The following is a 19,098-nucleotide window of genomic DNA, read 5'->3' as shown; positions in this document are numbered from 1 at the left end:
ACGTCGAAAACAACGGCTGCCGGCCATGGCTATTTGGGCTGGTCGAGGCTAAAGGGCACTTTTGTTTTTGTTTTGGCTTTGGCTTTGGTCTTTCCTTTATCTGTTTTCTGAGGCTGTTGCTGTGGCTTCTATACGTATTGCCATTGCAAATTGGGCGCATTACTTTTAACAAGCGTTTTTCGATTCGGATGCGAGTATCCATTTGCATTAGCATTGCATATTTAATATGCTTAAGCCCAAGCCCAAGCCTCAGTCTTAGCTGCAGCCCCTGCAAGCCAGTTCGCTGCCTAAGTCTTTCGTTTGACATTTGCAATTGCCAGCCAGGCACAGTGTGGCAGGGATATGTGGACAAGGGATGGCATGGAAGCAGGAAACGAAATGTATTCCTAAGAAATGTTTATAATTTTCGATCCAGTTTCGCTTGCAGTTGAAGGAAGAACCTGAGGAAGGCTGCCACTGCCATAAGTTCGTTCAGCAATTCCCTTTTGCTTGCTCGGATTCACACCACTGTGCTGGCAGTGTCGAGGATTGAGTATAAAGAATTAACATTTCAGCGCATGCGTGGGCAGCTACACTTAACCCCTGGCAGAGTGCTGGCTGGCAGCATCAATTTCGATCTCCGATCTGACGGACGGAGTCAAGTCGGTGGCCAATTTGGGCAATTGCCGTGCGAGTTAATTGAGCAGCTTACCTAATGCTAATGCCACATCCATGGACTGGTCTCCTTTGGGGCTTGGATTCGGTTTTAGTCTCGCTTACGGATCTGCGTTGGTGGTGTCAAAGTTAACACGGTAGCTGTGAAATTTGCCGCTGAGGAAATCCCGTGGAAATTGGCGTTGCTGTTGCAAGCTCTCTGGCTGGCATTTCCTCATCCTTAGCAAATTGATTAGGACAGTTTGGCGGCAAACTAACCAAATAAATAAGTTTATAATTAAGTGGAGGATTTGCGGCTGCAGCTTTGTCTCTTTTTTTTGCGCAACACTGATCAGAGTTGGTGCAACAACAGCCACAGAAACAGCAACAACGGCAGCAAGAGAGTTACTTATTATAAATTCTCCTGACTGCCGCTGCCACCGATGATGCTGCTGTTGTTATTTTGTTCACATTGTCATTTAGTTGTCTGCGTGCCGCTTGTGAAATTGTTGCATGGCCTGCAAGTCGACAAATGCAGCAGCAGCAGCAGCAGCGGCAGCAGCAGACACAGCAGACGATTCCATCAGCAGTGGCAACATCTTCTTTTCTTTTACTACTATTTATTATTGTATTAGTTTATGTTTTTTTCTTTCAGCTGCTTTTAATTTCAAGTGCTTTTTGCTGCTGCCGCTGCCGCTGCGGCTGCTGCTTTTTGTTGAAGCTGCAACCAGAAATGCAACAATTTCCAGTTGACTCCACTTAAATCAATGCTGATCATGACGTGGATGCTGATGATGGTGATGCTCTCAAGCTCTCAACTGGCAGTTCAGTTCACATTTTGGCATTTGCATTCAGCAATTCTCCATCCACATTCGCTGCCGATGCGGCGGCTGCAAGTTTTTTCCCTGCTCCAAATTTTATGTGTATCAATTCGGACAGAGATCGGACAGAGTCAACCTTAACATTTAGTTTATGCTTCTGATATGCTTCCATTCGGACTCTCCGTTGACCGAAAACATTTGCTGAGATCTTAATTGGCAACTGTGTGGATACGTTTTGACGTTTTTTTTCTGCCTGTGTGCCACTGCCACATGTTGCCTCTGCCACTGCCACTGCCGCCGTTGCTGTTAATGAAAAGTTGTTGGACAATGAAATTGCACAATCGAATCGTCTGGTGGGGTGACCTGTGAAGATACAGCAACAACCACAACACACACGCCACAGCAACAAGAAAATGTATCGCCAAGCAGTAGTTAAAATTGCCATATGACAGGGTAAAAGTTAATGCCAGTACTCTGTATAAATAATGTGTAATCCTACCAGCTCCAGCTGACAATTAAAATGCCATTCCGTTGAACTACACCAGTCGTACGAGTATCCAGTAGCTAGGCGCTCAGTACAGCCATAACTCAACCACCAAATGCCTCAATCCCCGACATGCCAACTACATAGTTCGGATATATCCTCAGCAGTTGGTCGTAACTGCAATGCGATAATCAATACTCTGCCAAAAGCTAATTGGAATTGCTGCCCAAAGCACACTGCAAAGGATTGTGGGTTGTTTTTCACTTAGCCATAAAGGAGGAAATATTATGCTCTCTTTTAATTTCGAGTCTTAGTTTTATGCCTTCCTTATGTGGTAATTTCGGGATACGATCTCTCAAGGACTAATTTATGGGCTCTGACAGGCAATAGTCCATGAATAAAAGTTGCCCAAAAAGTCCTCAGCTGACAAGACACATTCGCTACCATTAAGCCATGGTTATGACTCCCAATTCTTTACTTGTCCCATAAACATCTGCTTGTCGCGTGCAAATAAATGCCTTCTACTCAGATATCCTATCGTAGCTGTACGTCTAGACAGTAAACAGAGATTTGTATCTATCAATTACGTTTCCAGGCCTGCCTGCCCGACTATGAACGTCACAATGAACAATTTATGAATCATAAAAAAAACTTGTAGAGTAGATGGCGAAATGAAAATGAAAAGTGCATTCTAACTCATTTAAATACAATTAAACTGCTCCAAATGGTAAATGGAAAAACGTTTTGGGAACTACTCAAGCATACATATGCCATAAATATTTCGTGATCTGAGCGAGCGACAATCCCTGTCCGTCTGTCTGTCCGTGTCCGGGTTGGGTCTTTCGGTTCCATTGAAGCGTGGCCCCCCCATGCAAACACCAAAATAATTTGCTAATGAGCGTGGCCAAAGTATAGCGTCCAGGACCACTCAACTGTAGAGGATTTCCATGAGAGATTGTAGATGGTCGGTCGGTCGGTCGATGGCTAAGATTACATGATGTCTGGCTGGCGGGGGGGGGAGGGAGGGGAATCTTTGGCTTTGCCTGACTTTTGACTTGCATTGTTATATGATTTTGGGCCTTTTCCTGGTTTTTAATATTGGTAGAGCAGCCCCGCAAGTGTTTCGTATAATCGCAGCCAAATGCCTGGGCAGCATTTAATGACCAGTTTAAGCACTTCATGTGGATTTTCACCAGCCCAGCGAGCGCCTGTGTGTTAATTTGGACCAAATAAATGGACTGTAGACTGTAGGCTCTAAATCCATATATCGGCCATAATGTCTGTTGTCTGGTGTTTGGCTGGGCAATAACTTAATGCTTTCCATTCACGCCAAGCCAGATACGATAATGAGGCAGGCGGCCAGACAATTGATGCGAGCATGCCCGATCATGTCTATGGTTATGATCATTTCTATGAGTGAGGGACTTGGCGACCTTGTGGCTTATTTATTGACTCCTATATCGATTATCGCGATTAGGCAATGGGAGGCGTCGGGTCGTCAAATGTCAGAGCTCAGCGGGTGAAGAAAAGTTTTCTTCGATCAAATGACTCGCTCATTGTTTTCCCCTCGCACCCCCCATGACGATTGCACCATAAATCGCAGACTTTAATGAATGAAATCGGGAAAGCGTTGCAATCATCAGGCCCCTGAGCACCCCCCAAATCTCTAGTCGGGAACAATGAGCACACACACGGACAATGACAGACTTTATGAATGAGTGTTGAAAAATATTCATAAAAAATATAAGAAAAAGAAGCAGAAACAAGATTTTCACACTAGCACCAAATCGTTGGAGCCAGCGAGGCATGTAAAGCTCCGTAGTTTTCATCGTTGCCGCCTCTGTTGGTGTCTGACTTGGCTTGGCATTAGCCAAGTGGCTCTTGGCCCAACCCCCCCTGCCCCCTGCCGCCTGACTCCACTGACACACCCGGATAACTTCATTTACATTTTGGGCGTGAGAAGAATAAGTACATATATACCGAAACAGAAGATCTGCTTCATCGGCTCTGGCTCTGGCGCTGGCTGTGGCACACGGGTTTTGCCTTAATTAGATTATAACCTGGCGGTAGTTCCACATGCAGCGGCGGTGTCTGGTATCTGGTCCCAGCAATCTCCTTGTTGCTCATTTGAATTGCGTGCCAAAAATTGTTATCGTGCTGTTGCACAACACCATCGAAGCAAGGCGGAACTGGGTCCATCATCCATAAAGTGCATTTGCCTATTGTCCCAATTAGCTAGGCTTGGCCATGGCTACTGGTGCCCATAAGCCATAAGCAGCAGCAGCACCAGCACCAAGCACAATTAACTTGTCTTGTAAATGGCTTGCGGTTGCGGCCAAGAACTGACTGTGTGAAATTTTCACACATTACGGTTGCTTATTAGCAGCCATTTCCATTCCAAAGCTAAATTCCACAGGCGACAAGTAGCTCGATGGTATGTCACGCTGCCCATTGAATCACTGCAGTTATATATAACAGTTACATACATTGAACAGTTATGTTTATCTATTTATGATTTCGCACAATGGCAATGACAAATCGCAGTTTGCTAAAGCCCACAATCAAATCATTACCAAACATATTTTTGTTAATCTCTGTGCTTTTGTAAATGTATGCAAATTCCAGCACACGGGCCTGTGCCAAGGCTCTTTACAAGAGAAAACGGACAGAGACAAACAGAAATAATCCCTGGGCAAAGCTAAAGACAAATAAACATATTGTTAACGATGTGAAAATGTGCACAACAAAGACTTTTGGCCAAAGACCAGCAATTAGCCACGCACCCGCACATCGCTCGGTTCTGCAATGGATGGCCCTGGGCAACATAGCATCCACCGGCAGCCATCCACTGACATTTCAATAGAACCGTCAAACGATTACAGTTTAACACAATTTATGAGCTGCTTCTGATTCTTAGAGTCTGCACACATAAGTATAGCGAATGCGTCCAACTGCTGGTGGCATTAACCAAATTGTGTGTCCGCTGATAACTGGATTCCGTGTCCCAGCGGCAAGCACACCACCTTGGCATTTAAACCAAAGCAGAGCGCAAAAAAAAAGTGGCCAAGCAACAGGAAGATGCCAGCCGCCACAACAACAACAGAAAACCAAAACAAAATCAACCAAAGCCGTTGAAAATTTCTTAATAGAAGCGCCGAAAAGCTCAAAAAATAAAAACGTAACTAAAAAGCTGTCGGTGGGTCGTCGGTCTCAGCATGGACTTGGAATCACAAATTAAATGTTAATACTAATACCTAGGCAAAGGCAAAGGGGCAGAGGCAACAATGGATATATCGGAGCTTCGGGGCATGAAGCCAAAACCGGATTTGTGGCAAAACACAGACCACAGAGAGAACAATGTGCGCATAAATCTAGCCTCAAAACATGAATGCAATTTAAGCAAACTGAATGAGCGATTGCCAGGGATTAGCTCCAGCTGGAGGGGGCCAGTCAGGGATCTGGCAAAAACCTGCTCACCGCTGTACCACTAACGTAATCGTAATCGTAATCAAATCAAAACTTGACATTGTCTGACTCTGAGCCCCACTTAAGAGTGTGGTAGAAAGGAAGCAGCTGGGATCATTGGGAAGACCGAACGAAGACCGAAGACCTCTCACACGAACACGCATACAAAATGACAGATTGCATAATAACCGAAGATACTCGCGTACAGCAGGGGATCAGATCTCGTCTCGCGGTTTCAAAAACCCCATCCACACAATCCTACGGAGACATGCAGTGAAAGTTAATTTGGCAAAAATATGTAGAAAAATTATGAAATGAAATGAAATGTATTTTCCTTTCGTTTGCCACTGCATTGGCATTGTCTTTTGCCACCGCCGAGTGGCAAGTAGCAACTAGCAAGCGGTTTGCCGGTTGGCGGTTAGCGCGGCAAGCGGAAATGGTAACGAAAACAGGCAAACGGCAGTGGGAGCAGACAGAGCAAGACTTAAACCGCCCAATAGGTTAATAAATACATTTCCATTGAAATAAGGAAGCGCGCGGGCTGCATCACGCCACAAAGAGATAAGCGGAAGGATTATTCCAATGTCAGGCTACAGCTTACAGCTTCAGAATGATTCGGGTAAATAAACACGAAAAAGTCAAGCTATAATGAACAGAGATAAGTCTCAATTACACTCCCTTGGACGACAAAGGGCTCCAGAGGCAAGGTCTGCAGCCAGCGCTTAATCACATTTAGCTTGAGCCATTTCTCGTTTGTGGGGGATAGCTCTCAGCTGAGGCTGACAATTACATGTAACCACCTTGAAAGGGGCAGCAAATTGGCGACCGAAAGGCATTTCGCCTGCCATTGTTTGGGCCAGGTGGCAGGCAGGCTGGCGCTGGCACTTGTCCGCGCCGCTGCCAGTTTAGAAAGGCCCAACGCGAAACGGTCGAGTGGCAGCACAGCGAAAGGTACCCCGAAAGGTACTTCACATGCATGCATCCAATCCAATCCAATCGTAATATAAATATACACTCCAGATATGTACCACAGGTTCGTTGATTTAGGTCTAGACATTTATTACACAGGCCTCAGTCTCGGTTACATGACGGCAAGAGCTGCTCTGGCGGCTGGGCTCTATGTAATTTTCGTGAGCTAAAGTTTAGTTATATTTTTTAAATATTTTTTTTGTAGCAACCAAATCACTGGGTTTTGGTTGTTGTTGTTGCTTTAATATTTGCTGTTGTGTTGTTACTTGGAATCGGCTGCCGCATTGCCAGTCTTGGTGGCAGCTTTGATGGCCGCCGCCGAGGTGCGTTTCACATTGACCAAGACATTGCGCTTGGTCGAAGCCGGGCCTGGTTTGCTGACTTTACCCGCAGCCGTCTTGGGCGTTGCTTTCTTGACCGGCTGCTTGACAGCAGTTGTCTTGGCTGGTGTGGATGTTGTAGAGGCTGCTGCTGCTGCGCCGGCCCCGGCAGCGGCAACGATCGACTTTTTCTCTGCAGGCTTGGCAACTGCTGGCGCATTTTCTTTTGGAGAGGCAGCCTCCTCATCATCGTCATTGCCATTTGCTTCCTCTTTGGCATCTTTAAGCTTGTTTTTCTCGCTGTAATTAGACCACGGTAAAATAAGGTTTCAGTTGAATCGGACAACGGGAAAACTTACCTTTCAATGTCAATGTTGAGTACCGATTCATCCTCGTCTTCTTCCTCCTCATGGCTCATTGGATCCACTTCGGCGAGCAGGTCACCCAAGTCTTTGTCGACCTCTTCCCATAGATTTTCATCTTGGGGCTCGTCGCCAACTTCAGCATCTCCAAAGTCTTCGTCATCCTCCTCATCGATTTTGGCGTCTGGATCCATTTCTTCATCGGCATCTGCCTCGTCATCACCAGCCTTTTTTTCCTCCTCGTGCTCATCTTCTTTGCGGTTCTTCTTTTCGGTCTCCTCCTTTTGGCGCAAGAACGCCTTAACGTGGGAATGCTGCAGACAATGTTTCTTGATGTAATCCTCCAAGGAAACATCGTCCGTCTTGTTGGAGTAATGATTGCAGAGGCCGCAATAAAATGCCTCAATGGCCTTTATGGATTCCGAACCAATCAGGCCTCGCTTGCGCGTCTCCTCGTCAGTGCTCTTCTGAGCGGTTTCAGCCTCCGTTACCATAGCATCCACATCGGCATCCATCACATCGACATCGGTCTCGCCGACAGAGTCAACGGTAAGGAATTTATTCAAATCAATCTCACGCTCATCGACACTATCGTCCGAGCCGGACTCATCGTTCCTGGCCTTGTTCTGCAAAACGAACGACAAAGATTGATCAGTATTTATGCTTGGAATGTGATTAATTCGATTATGCACATACGCGTATGTGCTCCAGGGAGCAACGATGATTCTCATAGAGCATGGCATTCTTGAATGCCAAGTGGCAGGATCCGCAGTAGGGCATGAGGAACTTCTTGATGGTCTTGTGGTGCTCGGAGGCCTGATGCAGATTCTTTTGCTGGCGGTAGGCCAGGCGACAGAGGCGGCAATAGCGAGACTCATGCTCCTCTTTGCTATTTTCCTCAATCTCACGCTGAGTGGTACGCTGACGGGCGCGCATGCGCTGTAGATCGGCGCGCTGGTTGAGGGCCACCTGACGCATGGCGTTCTTGTGTGTGCGCGAGTTCAAATGGTAGTTGTATTCCTGTGATTAGATAATTAGGAAACACGTCAAAATCTCTGCCTGGCAACTGATCCATTGGTTTGGAGATCGTTTGGAGCTGGAGACACCCACCTTGAAGGTCACACACTTGCAGTTGCAGTGGACGCAAGTGAGCTTAATGAAGCTGCGCTTGCGGTTGATGTGGTCATCGTCGCGATGCCGCGAGTTGCGATGCTCCTTGCTATGCTCATCGTCGCTATCATCTTTTTCCTTGCGTGAGCGGTCCTTCTTGTTGGGCGTCTTCTTTGACTTGGTGTCCTTGACGTCCTTGGTGGTGTCACCACCATCTTTGTCCTTTTTCTTACCTGTCTTCTCGGCTGTGCTGGATTTGGCCTTGTCTTCCGACTTGTCGCCTTCGGCACTCTCATCTTCAGCCTTTGCCTTGTCCTCGTCATCAGAGGCTTTGGCATTCTTGCTATCAGACTCATTCAAGGACTTTGCCTGATCTTCATCATCGTCACGTTCATGCTCATCGTCGTCGCCGCCTTCGACGTCACTCTTGTCCTCTGTTGCCGACTTGCTGTTGCGCTTTTTACCAGGTGACTTTTTAGTCTTTTCGCCCTTCTTCTCACCATCGACGGCATCCTTCTCATCATCATCATCGTCTTCGTCGACGTCTTCGTCATCGTCATTGCCTTTGCCTTTCTTCTTCTTGCTATTCTCAGCATCATCGTCCTCCTTGTCCTCATTGTCGCTGGAATTATCGCTGCTATTCCCTCCCAGGCGTTGGCGACGCAACGAGCTACATTGATTTAGGTGAAATGAATTCGAATTTGAAGTCATGTGCAGGTGGGAGGGAGGCGCAAATGCAAATGCAAATTTTTGTGTTTAGTACAGAATAAGCTGGGAATAAGCTAACAAATTACTTTTCTTGTCATAGTGTCTGGTGTTGGTTGGTTGATTGATTGATTGGTTGGTCATTATTTTGATAGTACTTTTCAATTTCAATTTCTACTAGTCACACACAAACAATAATTGTCTACGAAGAATGCGGTTGGCCCTCTCTCATCTCAATTGATCTCGATCTCAATCTCAATCCAGCCAATGGCATAGAGTGGGTGAAGTGGAGTGGAGTGGTCTCTCTTTCGTTTCAATCTCACATTATTATTATTTTCAAATAGTTCTTTGGCCTTTGGCATTCATATTATTATCTTGGTCAATGGTCAATGATGCAAATTGGTACACACACAATTGATAAATTGAAGAAGCTCCGTTTTATCGGATAAACTTTATCGTATATAACTCGGGTTGTTTTTTTGTTCTATTTGTCTTTTGTCTATTTACCTTTTCAGCTGTTGAATCTTAAGCAGGCGAGCCCGATCTTTCTGCTGTGCATAGAGCAACTGGCGGCGCATAGTGCGCAGATCATTGGACTCGTTGACGTTGCGGGTACGCACAACGCGCATGCCTCCGACTCTCATATTTCCACGTGTCATGCCGCCTCCACGCATGGACATTGAGCCGCGTGGGCGCGATATAAAACTGGTGCCGGCCACACTACGCATCATACGCTTTGGCGGTCCCATTGACGGCTCGCGCTGATTCCGGCTACCGTTGTTCGAGTCATCGCGCGGGCGATACGAGCTCGAGCTAGCGCCTCCACCGGTGCTGCTGCGCTGATGGTAGTTCGATGATGAAGAGCCGACATTCTGCGAAGATGACGATGGACGATCGCTGCGATCGTTTGACGAGGACGTGCGACGATAATCCTATTGACGATTGACGAGTAGGAAGGAGTGTAGGAGCATTTTTTGTTTGTTTTGGTTTTGTTTTTGTTTTTTTTTTTGATGTGATATCGAATATAGGTAGATATTTATATAAATATATTTATATACTTGTTGGATGATAAAGAATTGCTATTGTTATAGAAACTGTATTACTCTCTGATCTTATCTGATTTGTGGGTAGTTATCGCAACGGTTATGCTGTTATATATTTCCTGCAGCGTGTAGGTGTGTGGTAGCATTATGAAGAAACCTTACACTCTTAGCTATTATTTAGATTTGGATCGATACACACAGACGCATATGCGTATATAGATAGATTATCTGTTGTCGGATTGATTATTATTTAGTATGGGGAGAGAATTGACTGCACTGCTGACTGCATTGGTACGGTTACAAGGCTCAAGATAAAAGGTTACAGATCAAAATCGCTTCAATCACATTTCTATACAGAAGTTTTTGCATTCAGATCAACAGTTTAGTGAGTGGGTGGTAGTAGTAGTAGGCAATATTTTTATCTTGCAGCCCTTTGTGGCTGCACTCCCAAATCGATCGGTCGCTGGCCAAATATATATGCCATTTGCCATGTTGCCTCGACGCTGCTGACTCTATGGACAACACAGATTATATATATTGAGGAGTATATATAGTAAACATAGCACTCGCTCTAGCGCTCCCAAAGTGCTTTTTCTGGCTACTTTGAGTTCCGTGCTGTTTGTGCTTTCGCTGTTTGGGATATGCTTTGCTTTAACGCTCGCTCAATAGAATCCCGCGTTTAAACTCCACAAACAGTGCTATAAATATTGGAAGAGTCATTAACATTACACAGAACATGACGTCGTAAAACTTAATGCATAATGATAACCTCAGAAATTACGTGCGTTTAGCATTTTGGAAGTGCAAATTTGTAACTTACGTCTACGCGCGGACGCTTGTTGCGATCATCGTTGCGATCGCGTGATGAATCCTAAAGAAGTGGTAAAAATAGAATGCGGAGAATTAATAGAATTTTCACAAGAGCACTTCTGTTTCGTAACCTACATAGCTGCGCTTATGGCTGGAACTGGACTCGTAGCGTCCACTGCTGCTCGAATTATGATGGGTGAACTTGTCGCGGCTACGGTTATCATAGTGGCTATTGTTGCCGCCTCCCCCATTTCCTCCTCCTCCACCACCGCTATAGCGGTTGTTGTTGTTGTGGTAGTTGTTCTCGTAGCGTCCCCCGTTGGGGCGATAGTTTCCCTGTGTACGTGTGTTCACGTAATTGCTCGAGTTACGATTGTTGTAATAGCCACCGCGAGTGGTACCACCTCCACGTGGAATGAAACCGCCTCGTCCACGCATTTTTCTCTGCAAATATAAACCAAGAAGGAAATAATAGTCACTTTTTCCGGTTACGAGCGTGTGTATGTATGCGCACATGCGTATGTGTGTGTTAACCAGCGTCTCGCGCGTGTGAAAAATCGATATGCCGGTGCACTTTTTTTTGCCTACAATATTCCGCTGATTTTGCGTGCTCTTACCTATTCTTTGATTAAATTTCACAGCACAATTGTCTATTCACTAGCTTACAAGTTTTTTTCCAACTGAAATTATAGGTTTTCTTGAATTTTCAACAATTTTTCACAAATTTTCTGACTTGACAATGGCGGCCAGTGTGACCGCGGAAGTATACCGCAAAACCCTAAAAAATTTTCTAAAATATACCCTCTTATTTTAAAAATATACCGTTAATATACCGTAATCTTAAATCATATTCCTCGATTTTAATGTTCTATTTGAAACAAAAATTTAATCCGATTAAAGAATCAATTTTTCTGATTATAAATACTCCTTTTTATTGGCTGGTATAACTTATGACTTTATGACATTACTACTACACATTTTCTACATAGAAATAACATACTTAGCAGAATAGCCAAATAATTATCAGAATGTTGGAAGGATTCAATGTCTATTTTAAATTAAAGATAAATACATATAATTAGAGACATATGAAAATTAACAGGAACACCCTGGCAATTTTGCCTACCATTGTGGTTACTTGGCTTTATAAATTTAAGCATTTTATTATTCACTTTGATTTGAGTGTGATTGTTATTTTGCAATAAATTCACACAAGCTGATCAGAAATCATTTTCTTTGATTTTGATATTCGCCCTAAAATTTCTAACATGCTAATGCTCCCAGACTTGGAGATATTATTTTATCCGATTGATTCATCAATTCTTCATACAACAATGTTGAAGCCAAATCAACGTACTCCTTTATGCAGGTGCACTTGATTTCTTTTAATGTAAATAAATTATCCGCAGTGACTGTTGTAAGATTATTTAGAGAATTTAATACGATCAAATATCCAGTCACACACATGCATTTAGTTTACTCAAATTAAAAGTAATAAAAGTTGTAATAGTAAAGTGCTGTATGGCTAAATTAAGTTATACAAATGTACACACACACAGAGATGCCACGCCAGGATAGTTCATCTTGCAGGGCTTTAGCATCAAATTACTCTTTGGAATGCGCTGCAGCAAAGTTGGCAAGTTGACTTCAACGGTGCATTCCATGCTTAAACTATGCCCGTTGGACGCACATTTGTCGGTGGCTGGGCGGTACTGGGCTTGGTCATTATGTCCATGGCATTCTTGAAGAGCTGTGTCTTGACAAAGTCTGTGGCGGCGCTGTTCAGATCCTTTCCAGCACCGTAGTTGCACTTGATGTACCCATACAGATTTGCAGCATTCAGGGCAATGGCAATCATGACCAGCAACAGCCATTTAAACTTCAGTCCAAACAGGGCCATCAGGAAGAACAGTCCCCAGAACACTGGGCAGAGTATCAGTCCTAGCCAGAAAATACGCTGCTCGTGCTTGTTGATACGGCTCTGGTAAGATTCAGACTACGTTTCATTAGCAAGTGGTCCCAATTTCGCTGCTGCGTGACTCACATTTTTCGACTCGAACACCCAGTGGGATACGCCATCGTCATCAACGTAATTCCACCAGCGCAGCCCAACGAGAAGTCTTCCGGAGATATTCTTTACCGTCCAGAAGTCTGCCGAGAGGAAGAGCACCACAAACACGAAGCTGGTTATGAAGGAATCACTGAACCATCCACAGAACATGTAGATCACGATGGCTGCACCACGGAAGAACAGGTGAAAGAAGGTGACGTATGGGTGCCTAGGGGACCAGAGAGTTTAGGAAATGTGTGTATTGTGGCGGCAGCTTGTATGCTTACGTGTATTTTTCTCCCGCCCGACTGGGATCGCGCATTTCATCCTCCTCGCCAAAGGGTATCGTGTCATCATCGAGAAGCGGCACCTGCGTAACACGTTGATAAATTAATTCTGCACTTTAAGGGGCTTTGGCTGGTAGGAGTTATAGGCAGAATCTCAGGTTGTCTGACGTTGTCGTTGGCAGACCAAAAGCTGCGTGTTAGGGGGTTAGTGCGGCATACATACATTTCTTACCGTAGCGGATGCCATGATTATGTTAAGGATTGACTAAAGGCGTTGTGAGTTAATAAGTTATACGACTTTTAATGCATTTTCTTTGCCTGTTTCTACGTTGTTGTTGCTTTTGTGCCTGCGTAGCTGTATATCGCACTATCTCGATAATTGCCGAGACTTACGTGGCAACGCTGTGCTTGAACAAGGCTGGCAGCGCCGCATCGTTGTTTACATTTTGATAAATTTGTATTGATACGAATTTTGTTGTTGTTTTTAGTGCATTTAACATGATTCAATAATTTCAACTTAATTAATTAATCTAAGAACTTACTGAACATGGATTATAGGTTAGGGTGACTCTCAGTGTACAATTTTTGGCGGGAAGTGCGTATTTCCCGCGCAAACTCCCACACCATCGCCACTCTATGCTGATTTTCCTTTACAGAGACAAATTAATTGGGTAAAATAAATCAATGACACGCCTTGTTATGCGCTGCAAAACCGGAATGAGTGCAACCGCAATGGGAGCAATCGAAGTGCGGCCTCTGTGGTCTATGCTGACAGCAAATCACCGACAAAGTAGGCCCACAAAAGTCAGCCACAACTCGAAATTTAAATCAGTATCTCGTCGATCATCGGGGCAGCTTGTTTAATCCTTTTCAAGCCATGAGCAAGAGCCGAGAAATCGTCCGAATTGTAGTTCTTGGGGCAGGAGCCTCTGGGATAGCTGCTGCCACTCGTCTCCTGGAGAAGGGTTTTAAGAACGTGCAGATCCTGGAGGCTGAGAACCGCCTGGGTGGACGCATACACACCATTCCATTTGCGGACAATGTAGTTGACCTGGGAGCGCAGTGGTGCCACGGAGAAAAGGGGAATGCCGTGTACGAGCTGGTCAAGGATCTCCATCTCCTCGAGCGGACGGGAGACTTGTTCGGTACAGTGCGGTGCGTGCGATCCAACAAGGAGGAAGTACCTCAGGAGCTGGCTATCACCTTAAGGGGAATAGCAGCGAGTTCGGTTCCAGACGGGCCCAGCCCATACGCGGGGTCAGTGGGAGAATATGTGACGCAGAAGTATTGGCAGCAGATTGACATCCAGCTGCCATCCGTGGACCGCACCCTGGCCGAAGAGATGCTGGAAAGCTGCAAGAGATCCGAAAGCTCTTTGGAGGGCTCCGACAACTTGCTTGAAGTTTCGGGACGTGGACATTTGGAATTCGCTGAATCTGATGGCGATCAGCTACTCAATTGGCGGGATTTGGGCTTTGAGAGATTTCTTCGACTTTTGATGAGCGCCAGCGATCAGCCCGATGACCTTGGAGTGCTCAAGGGACGTGTGCACTACCAGAAGAGAGTTACCGAGATCAACAGTAATTGTCCTTGCAATTTGGAAGTTCGTTGCTCGGACGGAGAGACTCTCAACGCAGATCATGTCATTTGCACCGTCTCCCTGGGAGTACTTCAGGAGCAGCATGAGACGTTGTTTGTGCCTGCACTGCCGGCAGCCAAGGTAAATGCGATTAAAAGCCTGAAACTGGGCACAGTAGACAAGTTCTATTTGGAGTTTGCAGCACAGCCTCTCCCTTGTGACTGTGCGGGATTCTACTGTCTGTGGATGGAGCAGGATCTGCAGGTGCTACGCAGCTCGGAGTTCTTTTGGCTGGAGAGCATTAGCGGCTGCCATCGGGTCTCCTATCAGCCTCGCCTGCTGCAGGCTTGGATTGCGGGTGGGCACGCCCGCCACATGGAGACGCTCACAGACGAAAAAGTACTGGAGGGTCTGAACTGGCTTTTCCGAAAATTTCTCAACTTCGATGTGCCTCAGCCTCAACGCTTTGTGCGCACCCAATGGTATTCCAATCCCAACTTCCGTGGCAGTTACAGTTTTCGTACGACAAAAGCCGATGAGCTGAGCACTGGTCCTTGGGATCTGGAGACTCCAGTGATGAGTGACAATGGTTACCCAGTCTTGCTATTTGCGGGCGAGGCCTCGAGCAAGACTCACTACTCCACAGTACATGGGGCCGTTGAAGCTGGTTGGCGGGAAGCAAACAGATTAAATGATTTTTACCAAGATATTTCTACTAAATAAAGTTGATTGTTTTTTAAACGTTTCGATTAGTTTTGATTTCTGGCGCCGATTTAGTCACAGGAGAGAAATTCCCTGACCATCAAAAGAAAGATTCAAATACGAATTTGTAAAATATAAGGTCATAAGGTATACAATTCAATCAAAAGGAGTACTTAAATTAAGCCGAATTGATTCTTCAATCGGATTAAATTATTGTTTCAGTGTTAAAAGTCTTTGCAAGCAAGTAATATCAAATAGAACATCAACATCGAGGAATATGATCTAAGACTATGGTAAATTACGGTATATTTTTCAAATGAGATGGCTTTTGAGGGTCTGACGGTATATTTTATCGATAATTCCGCGGTCACACTGGTGAAAATGTTTACCTCTTTGTTTAAACAGATAATTTAAGTAATTAAATGAAAATGAGTACTTAAAAACTGGTCAGTCCGGTAGAAAATTGATTCGTGCATTGAAGGCAATTCAGTGCCGAGTGTCCAAGTTAAACGGAGTTTCAAAATCGAGGAAAATTCCGCTGTACACCACCCTTTCTGGTCGCAAACCATGTAAGCAACATTAACTCAATATATTTGTGTAAATTGATATATCAATATATATTCAACAGCTCTATTTATGATAATTTCGACCCATGAGATGTGGTAAATAGAGGAAATGACACTGGCACACCGGGCACTCTTTACGTGGTTCATAGTACTCGTCTTCCTCATCCTCCTCTGCCTGCGCCTTACTCCGCGCACCACCTGGAATTGGTTTGTTACCTTCACGCCGCTGTGGTTCTTCGACTGCATTCTCATAATCTACGTGATCATAAAATTCATACGCAAGTGGAGGAATCTGAACCGCCTAACAGACCTGCTGCTCCTGTACAAGTGGAACATTGGCGGTGTGCTGCTGACCATCACCTCACAGGTAATGATATGCCTGACATTGGAATATCCACAGCAGATACCCATCTACGTGACCATCGCCCCTTTGATACTGCTCCTGAGCACCGCAATTTTCTATGTGGGCAGCAGGCTCGGTAAACGGGAGGGCTGGTTGAATTAAACCCCGGATTAGTGTACCATTAAAACGTATATTTATAGTTAGCTCGTAAATAAAATGGAAATTCAGAAACCATATTTGCTTTGTGTGGCCCTTCGAGTTTGCCGGTTGGCCGACCACATGGCCTGGAGCTCGGCCTCGTTGGCCTTGGCCTTGTGCGCCAGGTAGGTGATTTGGTGCTTGCGTCTGGTGCCGGCCACAGGCTCCTCGTCCGTTAGCACGCCCGTAGGCTGAAAAGTTGTGGAAGAGGCCAAGCAGGTGCGCATCCATTCCTCGCGATCGGGCAGCACCTGCGACCCAGATATATCAATCACTTGTATGTCCTTGGTCTCCTTTCGACGGCGCTTGGCATTTTTGCCCACCAACGCATCCATGGCAGCCGGATCAAGCTGTTGTTCATGGTAGCGCTTTTGTGCGTTGTGCATCTGTTCGTCTTGGAGTCGGGTCGCCTCTGCTTCAGCTGCCTCGGCCGCATCACGAGCGGCCATCTCGTCCAGATATTTGCCGCTTGCCTCCACCATTTTGGCAGCGCGTTTGGCTACCAACGCGCTGATCTCGTTGCTGCTCACCTCGGGAAGTTTCTGTTCTGTGTTTAGCGAGAAAAAGTCCCCTTCTTCGTCGTCATCATCTTCCTCACTGTCGCTTGCATTCACCAGAGCTGCCAAAGGCTTCTTTGGCTGCTTTTCGGCGGCACCAGTCCCTTGGACAGGCTTCTTAGTAGATGATTTTACGCCATCTACTCCTTCTGTGTTGTGCGCAGCGCGTCGATGCTTCACTGTATCCGGCACAAAGGCTGGCGCAGCGGCACGAGACTGTGGCATTGTGTTGGTTGACTTTGGAGCAGTTGCGGTGCTTGTGGACGGCATGGCAGTCTCTGTTGTTGAGGATTTAGCAAAATTACGCTCAGACTTTGCTTGGGGCAGTAGACTTAAGAGTCCACATCCTTTGGGCATGTTTTGCTTGGCGTCTTTGTTCTTCGATTTCTCTGCCTTTTCCTTGTCCACATCCGAAAAGTCCCTCAGCGATGGGATGCTAATCTTAACGCGCTCTTTGACTGGTGGAGGGGGAGGCTTCTCCAATGCATCGCTGTCCATTGGCACGGCCTTTTTGTGTAGAAATTCGTCGTCCTTCTCCTCTATAAAGGTTTTCCCCAACGCTGCTGCGCGTGGCATGGGCAGCTTGGCAAACGGGATTGTCACCTGCTCGTCCACATCAACTTTCTCTTGAATCTCTTCAAAAGCCACTTTAGGCTTGGGTAGTGCCAGTGACAGTCGACCACTGGGCGGTGCTTGCTGCTGCAAGGACGCTTCTTGTGGCACATAGTCGTCGTCCTCGTCACTAATGTGGCCATTGAATGACTTTTCTTCCACGGGCAGGGCGCTTGTTCCTGCTGTATTCGGTTTTGACTGCGGTTTCAACAGTTCCACTTGTGGTCCAGCGTTATCCTCTTCATTCTCGGACTCTTCATCGCTGCTGGCGGCATAGGCAACCAACGACATGCTTATTTAAGTTTAATAACAATTGAAAATACACAAATGCAGCTAATTTATATGTTTAGAGTTGTCGCCTGATGAAAAATGTTGCCACTTCATTTTATTTCTGCCGGCTGCTACCCAACACTGTTGCAGTCAGCCGTTGAGACATTTGTTTTATTTCAAATCAAATTTATTTACTAGTGCCGCAATTAGCTACGACTTAAAACGTATACCTGGTTGTATACCTGGTGTGTGCTTGCCTCAGCTGCTCAATTGGGTCAGGTAGACGTCTAGGTAAAGCCGAATTCCACCTAGTACCTAGCAAATTGATCCTTGTGGGGTATATATAATAAGAAATATTTCAACAGAGTTCAGTCAATATTCTCTACTTGCAGAGTGCAGTAACCAGAGAATGCATCACCATCAAAATCTAGGCGAAGCAGCTGCCATGTCAGGCATGCTGCCGCCTTATGAAGCAATGGCAATGTACGAACAGCCGAAGCCCCGCTTCATCTTCAAGATGCCACGTGTTGTGCCGGATCAGAAAGCAAAGTACGACAGCGACGAGCTGTTCCGGCGTCTTGGTCGGGAGACTGAGGTTCGTTATACTGGATACAGGGAGCGTGCCATTGACGAGCGGCGCTTGCGATTTGTCAACGACTGCCGGAAGGGCTATGCGGAGCTCTCCTTTGTGACATCGGGCACCAATGTGCAGCTCTACTTCAATGCGAGTCACAATCCCTATGCCCAGGACCAGGAGTGCGACTTTGAGCGGGAGCGTGGCAAGGTGCATCTTCGCTCCCATTTCATTATGAACGGAGTTTGTGTGCGCTTCCGCGGCTGGGTGGATCTGGATCGACTGGACGGCGTCGCCACATTGGAGTTTGACGAGGGACGCGCCCAGCAGGAAGATGCCCAGCTGCGGGAACAGATCGAGAGCTATAACCAACGCATGTCCGCGGCGAAGCGCATTTATCCCGTACCGAACACACCCCCCGAGGACCACATTCGTCGTGGCGGACCCGGAGCCATGCCGGGTGGACCGATGGGCTGGTAGAGATTGGGATACTATGTAGAGCGAAATCGTTGGATAGCCGATTTTTAAAATCACCTTCATTGCCAGTAGATTAGGTAGAAAACTGAGTACCATCTGAATACACATAATTCTCATGTCATTTAATAATTGTTTTGCTGTTGTGGCTCCCTCCTTAAGGG

The 19,098-nt window shown here is 45.9% G+C and overlaps 6 protein-coding genes across 9 annotated transcripts; 3 read left to right on the top strand and 3 right to left on the bottom strand.

Moving 5' to 3' along the window:
• Window positions 1–6,441: 6,441 nt before the first annotated feature.
• On the bottom strand, window positions 6,442–11,456 carry LOC117893544 (glutamic acid-rich protein). The gene is made up of 8 exons (XM_034800194.1): window positions 11,340–11,456; window positions 10,858–11,164; window positions 10,733–10,783; window positions 9,377–9,801; window positions 8,165–8,834; window positions 7,751–8,074; window positions 7,052–7,680; window positions 6,442–6,992 (listed from the first exon to the last, which is right to left on the bottom strand). The coding sequence occupies exons 2-8, from the start codon at window positions 11,158–11,160 to the stop codon at window positions 6,635–6,637; spliced, it is 2,760 nt and encodes a 919-aa protein (XP_034656085.1). The 5' UTR covers window positions 11,161–11,164; window positions 11,340–11,456; the 3' UTR covers window positions 6,442–6,634.
• Window positions 11,457–12,174: 718 nt separating this feature from the next.
• On the bottom strand, window positions 12,175–13,449 carry LOC117894295 (uncharacterized Golgi apparatus membrane protein-like protein CG5021). 4 transcript variants are annotated; one of them, XM_034801257.1, is made up of 4 exons: window positions 13,292–13,449; window positions 13,060–13,142; window positions 12,767–13,001; window positions 12,175–12,718 (listed from the first exon to the last, which is right to left on the bottom strand). In XM_034801257.1, the coding sequence occupies exons 1-4, from the start codon at window positions 13,304–13,306 to the stop codon at window positions 12,389–12,391; spliced, it is 663 nt and encodes a 220-aa protein (XP_034657148.1). In that variant the 5' UTR covers window positions 13,307–13,449; the 3' UTR covers window positions 12,175–12,388. The 4 variants fall into 4 exon arrangements, with proteins under 4 accessions (XP_034657148.1, XP_034657150.1, XP_034657147.1 ...); XM_034801259.1 differs by having other exon boundaries at window positions 12,175–12,703; XM_034801256.1 differs by having other exon boundaries at window positions 13,283–13,441.
• Window positions 13,450–13,759: 310 nt separating this feature from the next.
• On the top strand, window positions 13,760–15,371 carry LOC117894294 (spermine oxidase-like). Its single transcript, XM_034801254.1, has one exon. The coding sequence runs from the start codon at window positions 13,937–13,939 to the stop codon at window positions 15,359–15,361; it is 1,425 nt and encodes a 474-aa protein (XP_034657145.1). The 5' UTR covers window positions 13,760–13,936; the 3' UTR covers window positions 15,362–15,371.
• Window positions 15,372–15,706: 335 nt separating this feature from the next.
• Window positions 15,707–16,485, top strand: LOC117895283 (transmembrane protein 60). The gene is made up of 2 exons (XM_034802819.1): window positions 15,707–15,909; window positions 15,969–16,485. The coding sequence occupies exon 2, from the start codon at window positions 16,016–16,018 to the stop codon at window positions 16,409–16,411; it is 396 nt and encodes a 131-aa protein (XP_034658710.1). The 5' UTR covers window positions 15,707–15,909; window positions 15,969–16,015; the 3' UTR covers window positions 16,412–16,485.
• LOC117895279 (protein brother) lies at window positions 16,144–19,058 on the top strand. Its single transcript, XM_034802814.1, has 2 exons — window positions 16,144–16,273; window positions 18,279–19,058. Exon 2 carries the CDS (start codon window positions 18,296–18,298, stop codon window positions 18,938–18,940), a length of 645 nt encoding a protein of 214 aa, XP_034658705.1. The 5' UTR covers window positions 16,144–16,273; window positions 18,279–18,295; the 3' UTR covers window positions 18,941–19,058.
• Window positions 16,420–17,962, bottom strand: LOC117895277 (proline-rich protein PRCC). The gene has a single exon (XM_034802811.1). It carries the CDS (start codon window positions 17,905–17,907, stop codon window positions 16,474–16,476), a length of 1,434 nt encoding a protein of 477 aa, XP_034658702.1. The 5' UTR covers window positions 17,908–17,962; the 3' UTR covers window positions 16,420–16,473.
• Window positions 19,059–19,098: the final 40 nt, after the last annotated feature.

Source organism: Drosophila subobscura, chromosome J (genome assembly GCF_008121235.1).
Source record: "Drosophila subobscura isolate 14011-0131.10 chromosome J, UCBerk_Dsub_1.0, whole genome shotgun sequence".
NCBI lineage: Eukaryota > Metazoa > Arthropoda > Insecta > Diptera > Drosophilidae > Drosophila > Drosophila subobscura.
Note: the sequence above shows the minus strand (reverse complement) of the source record. Positions and strands in the feature narration are given on the sequence as shown.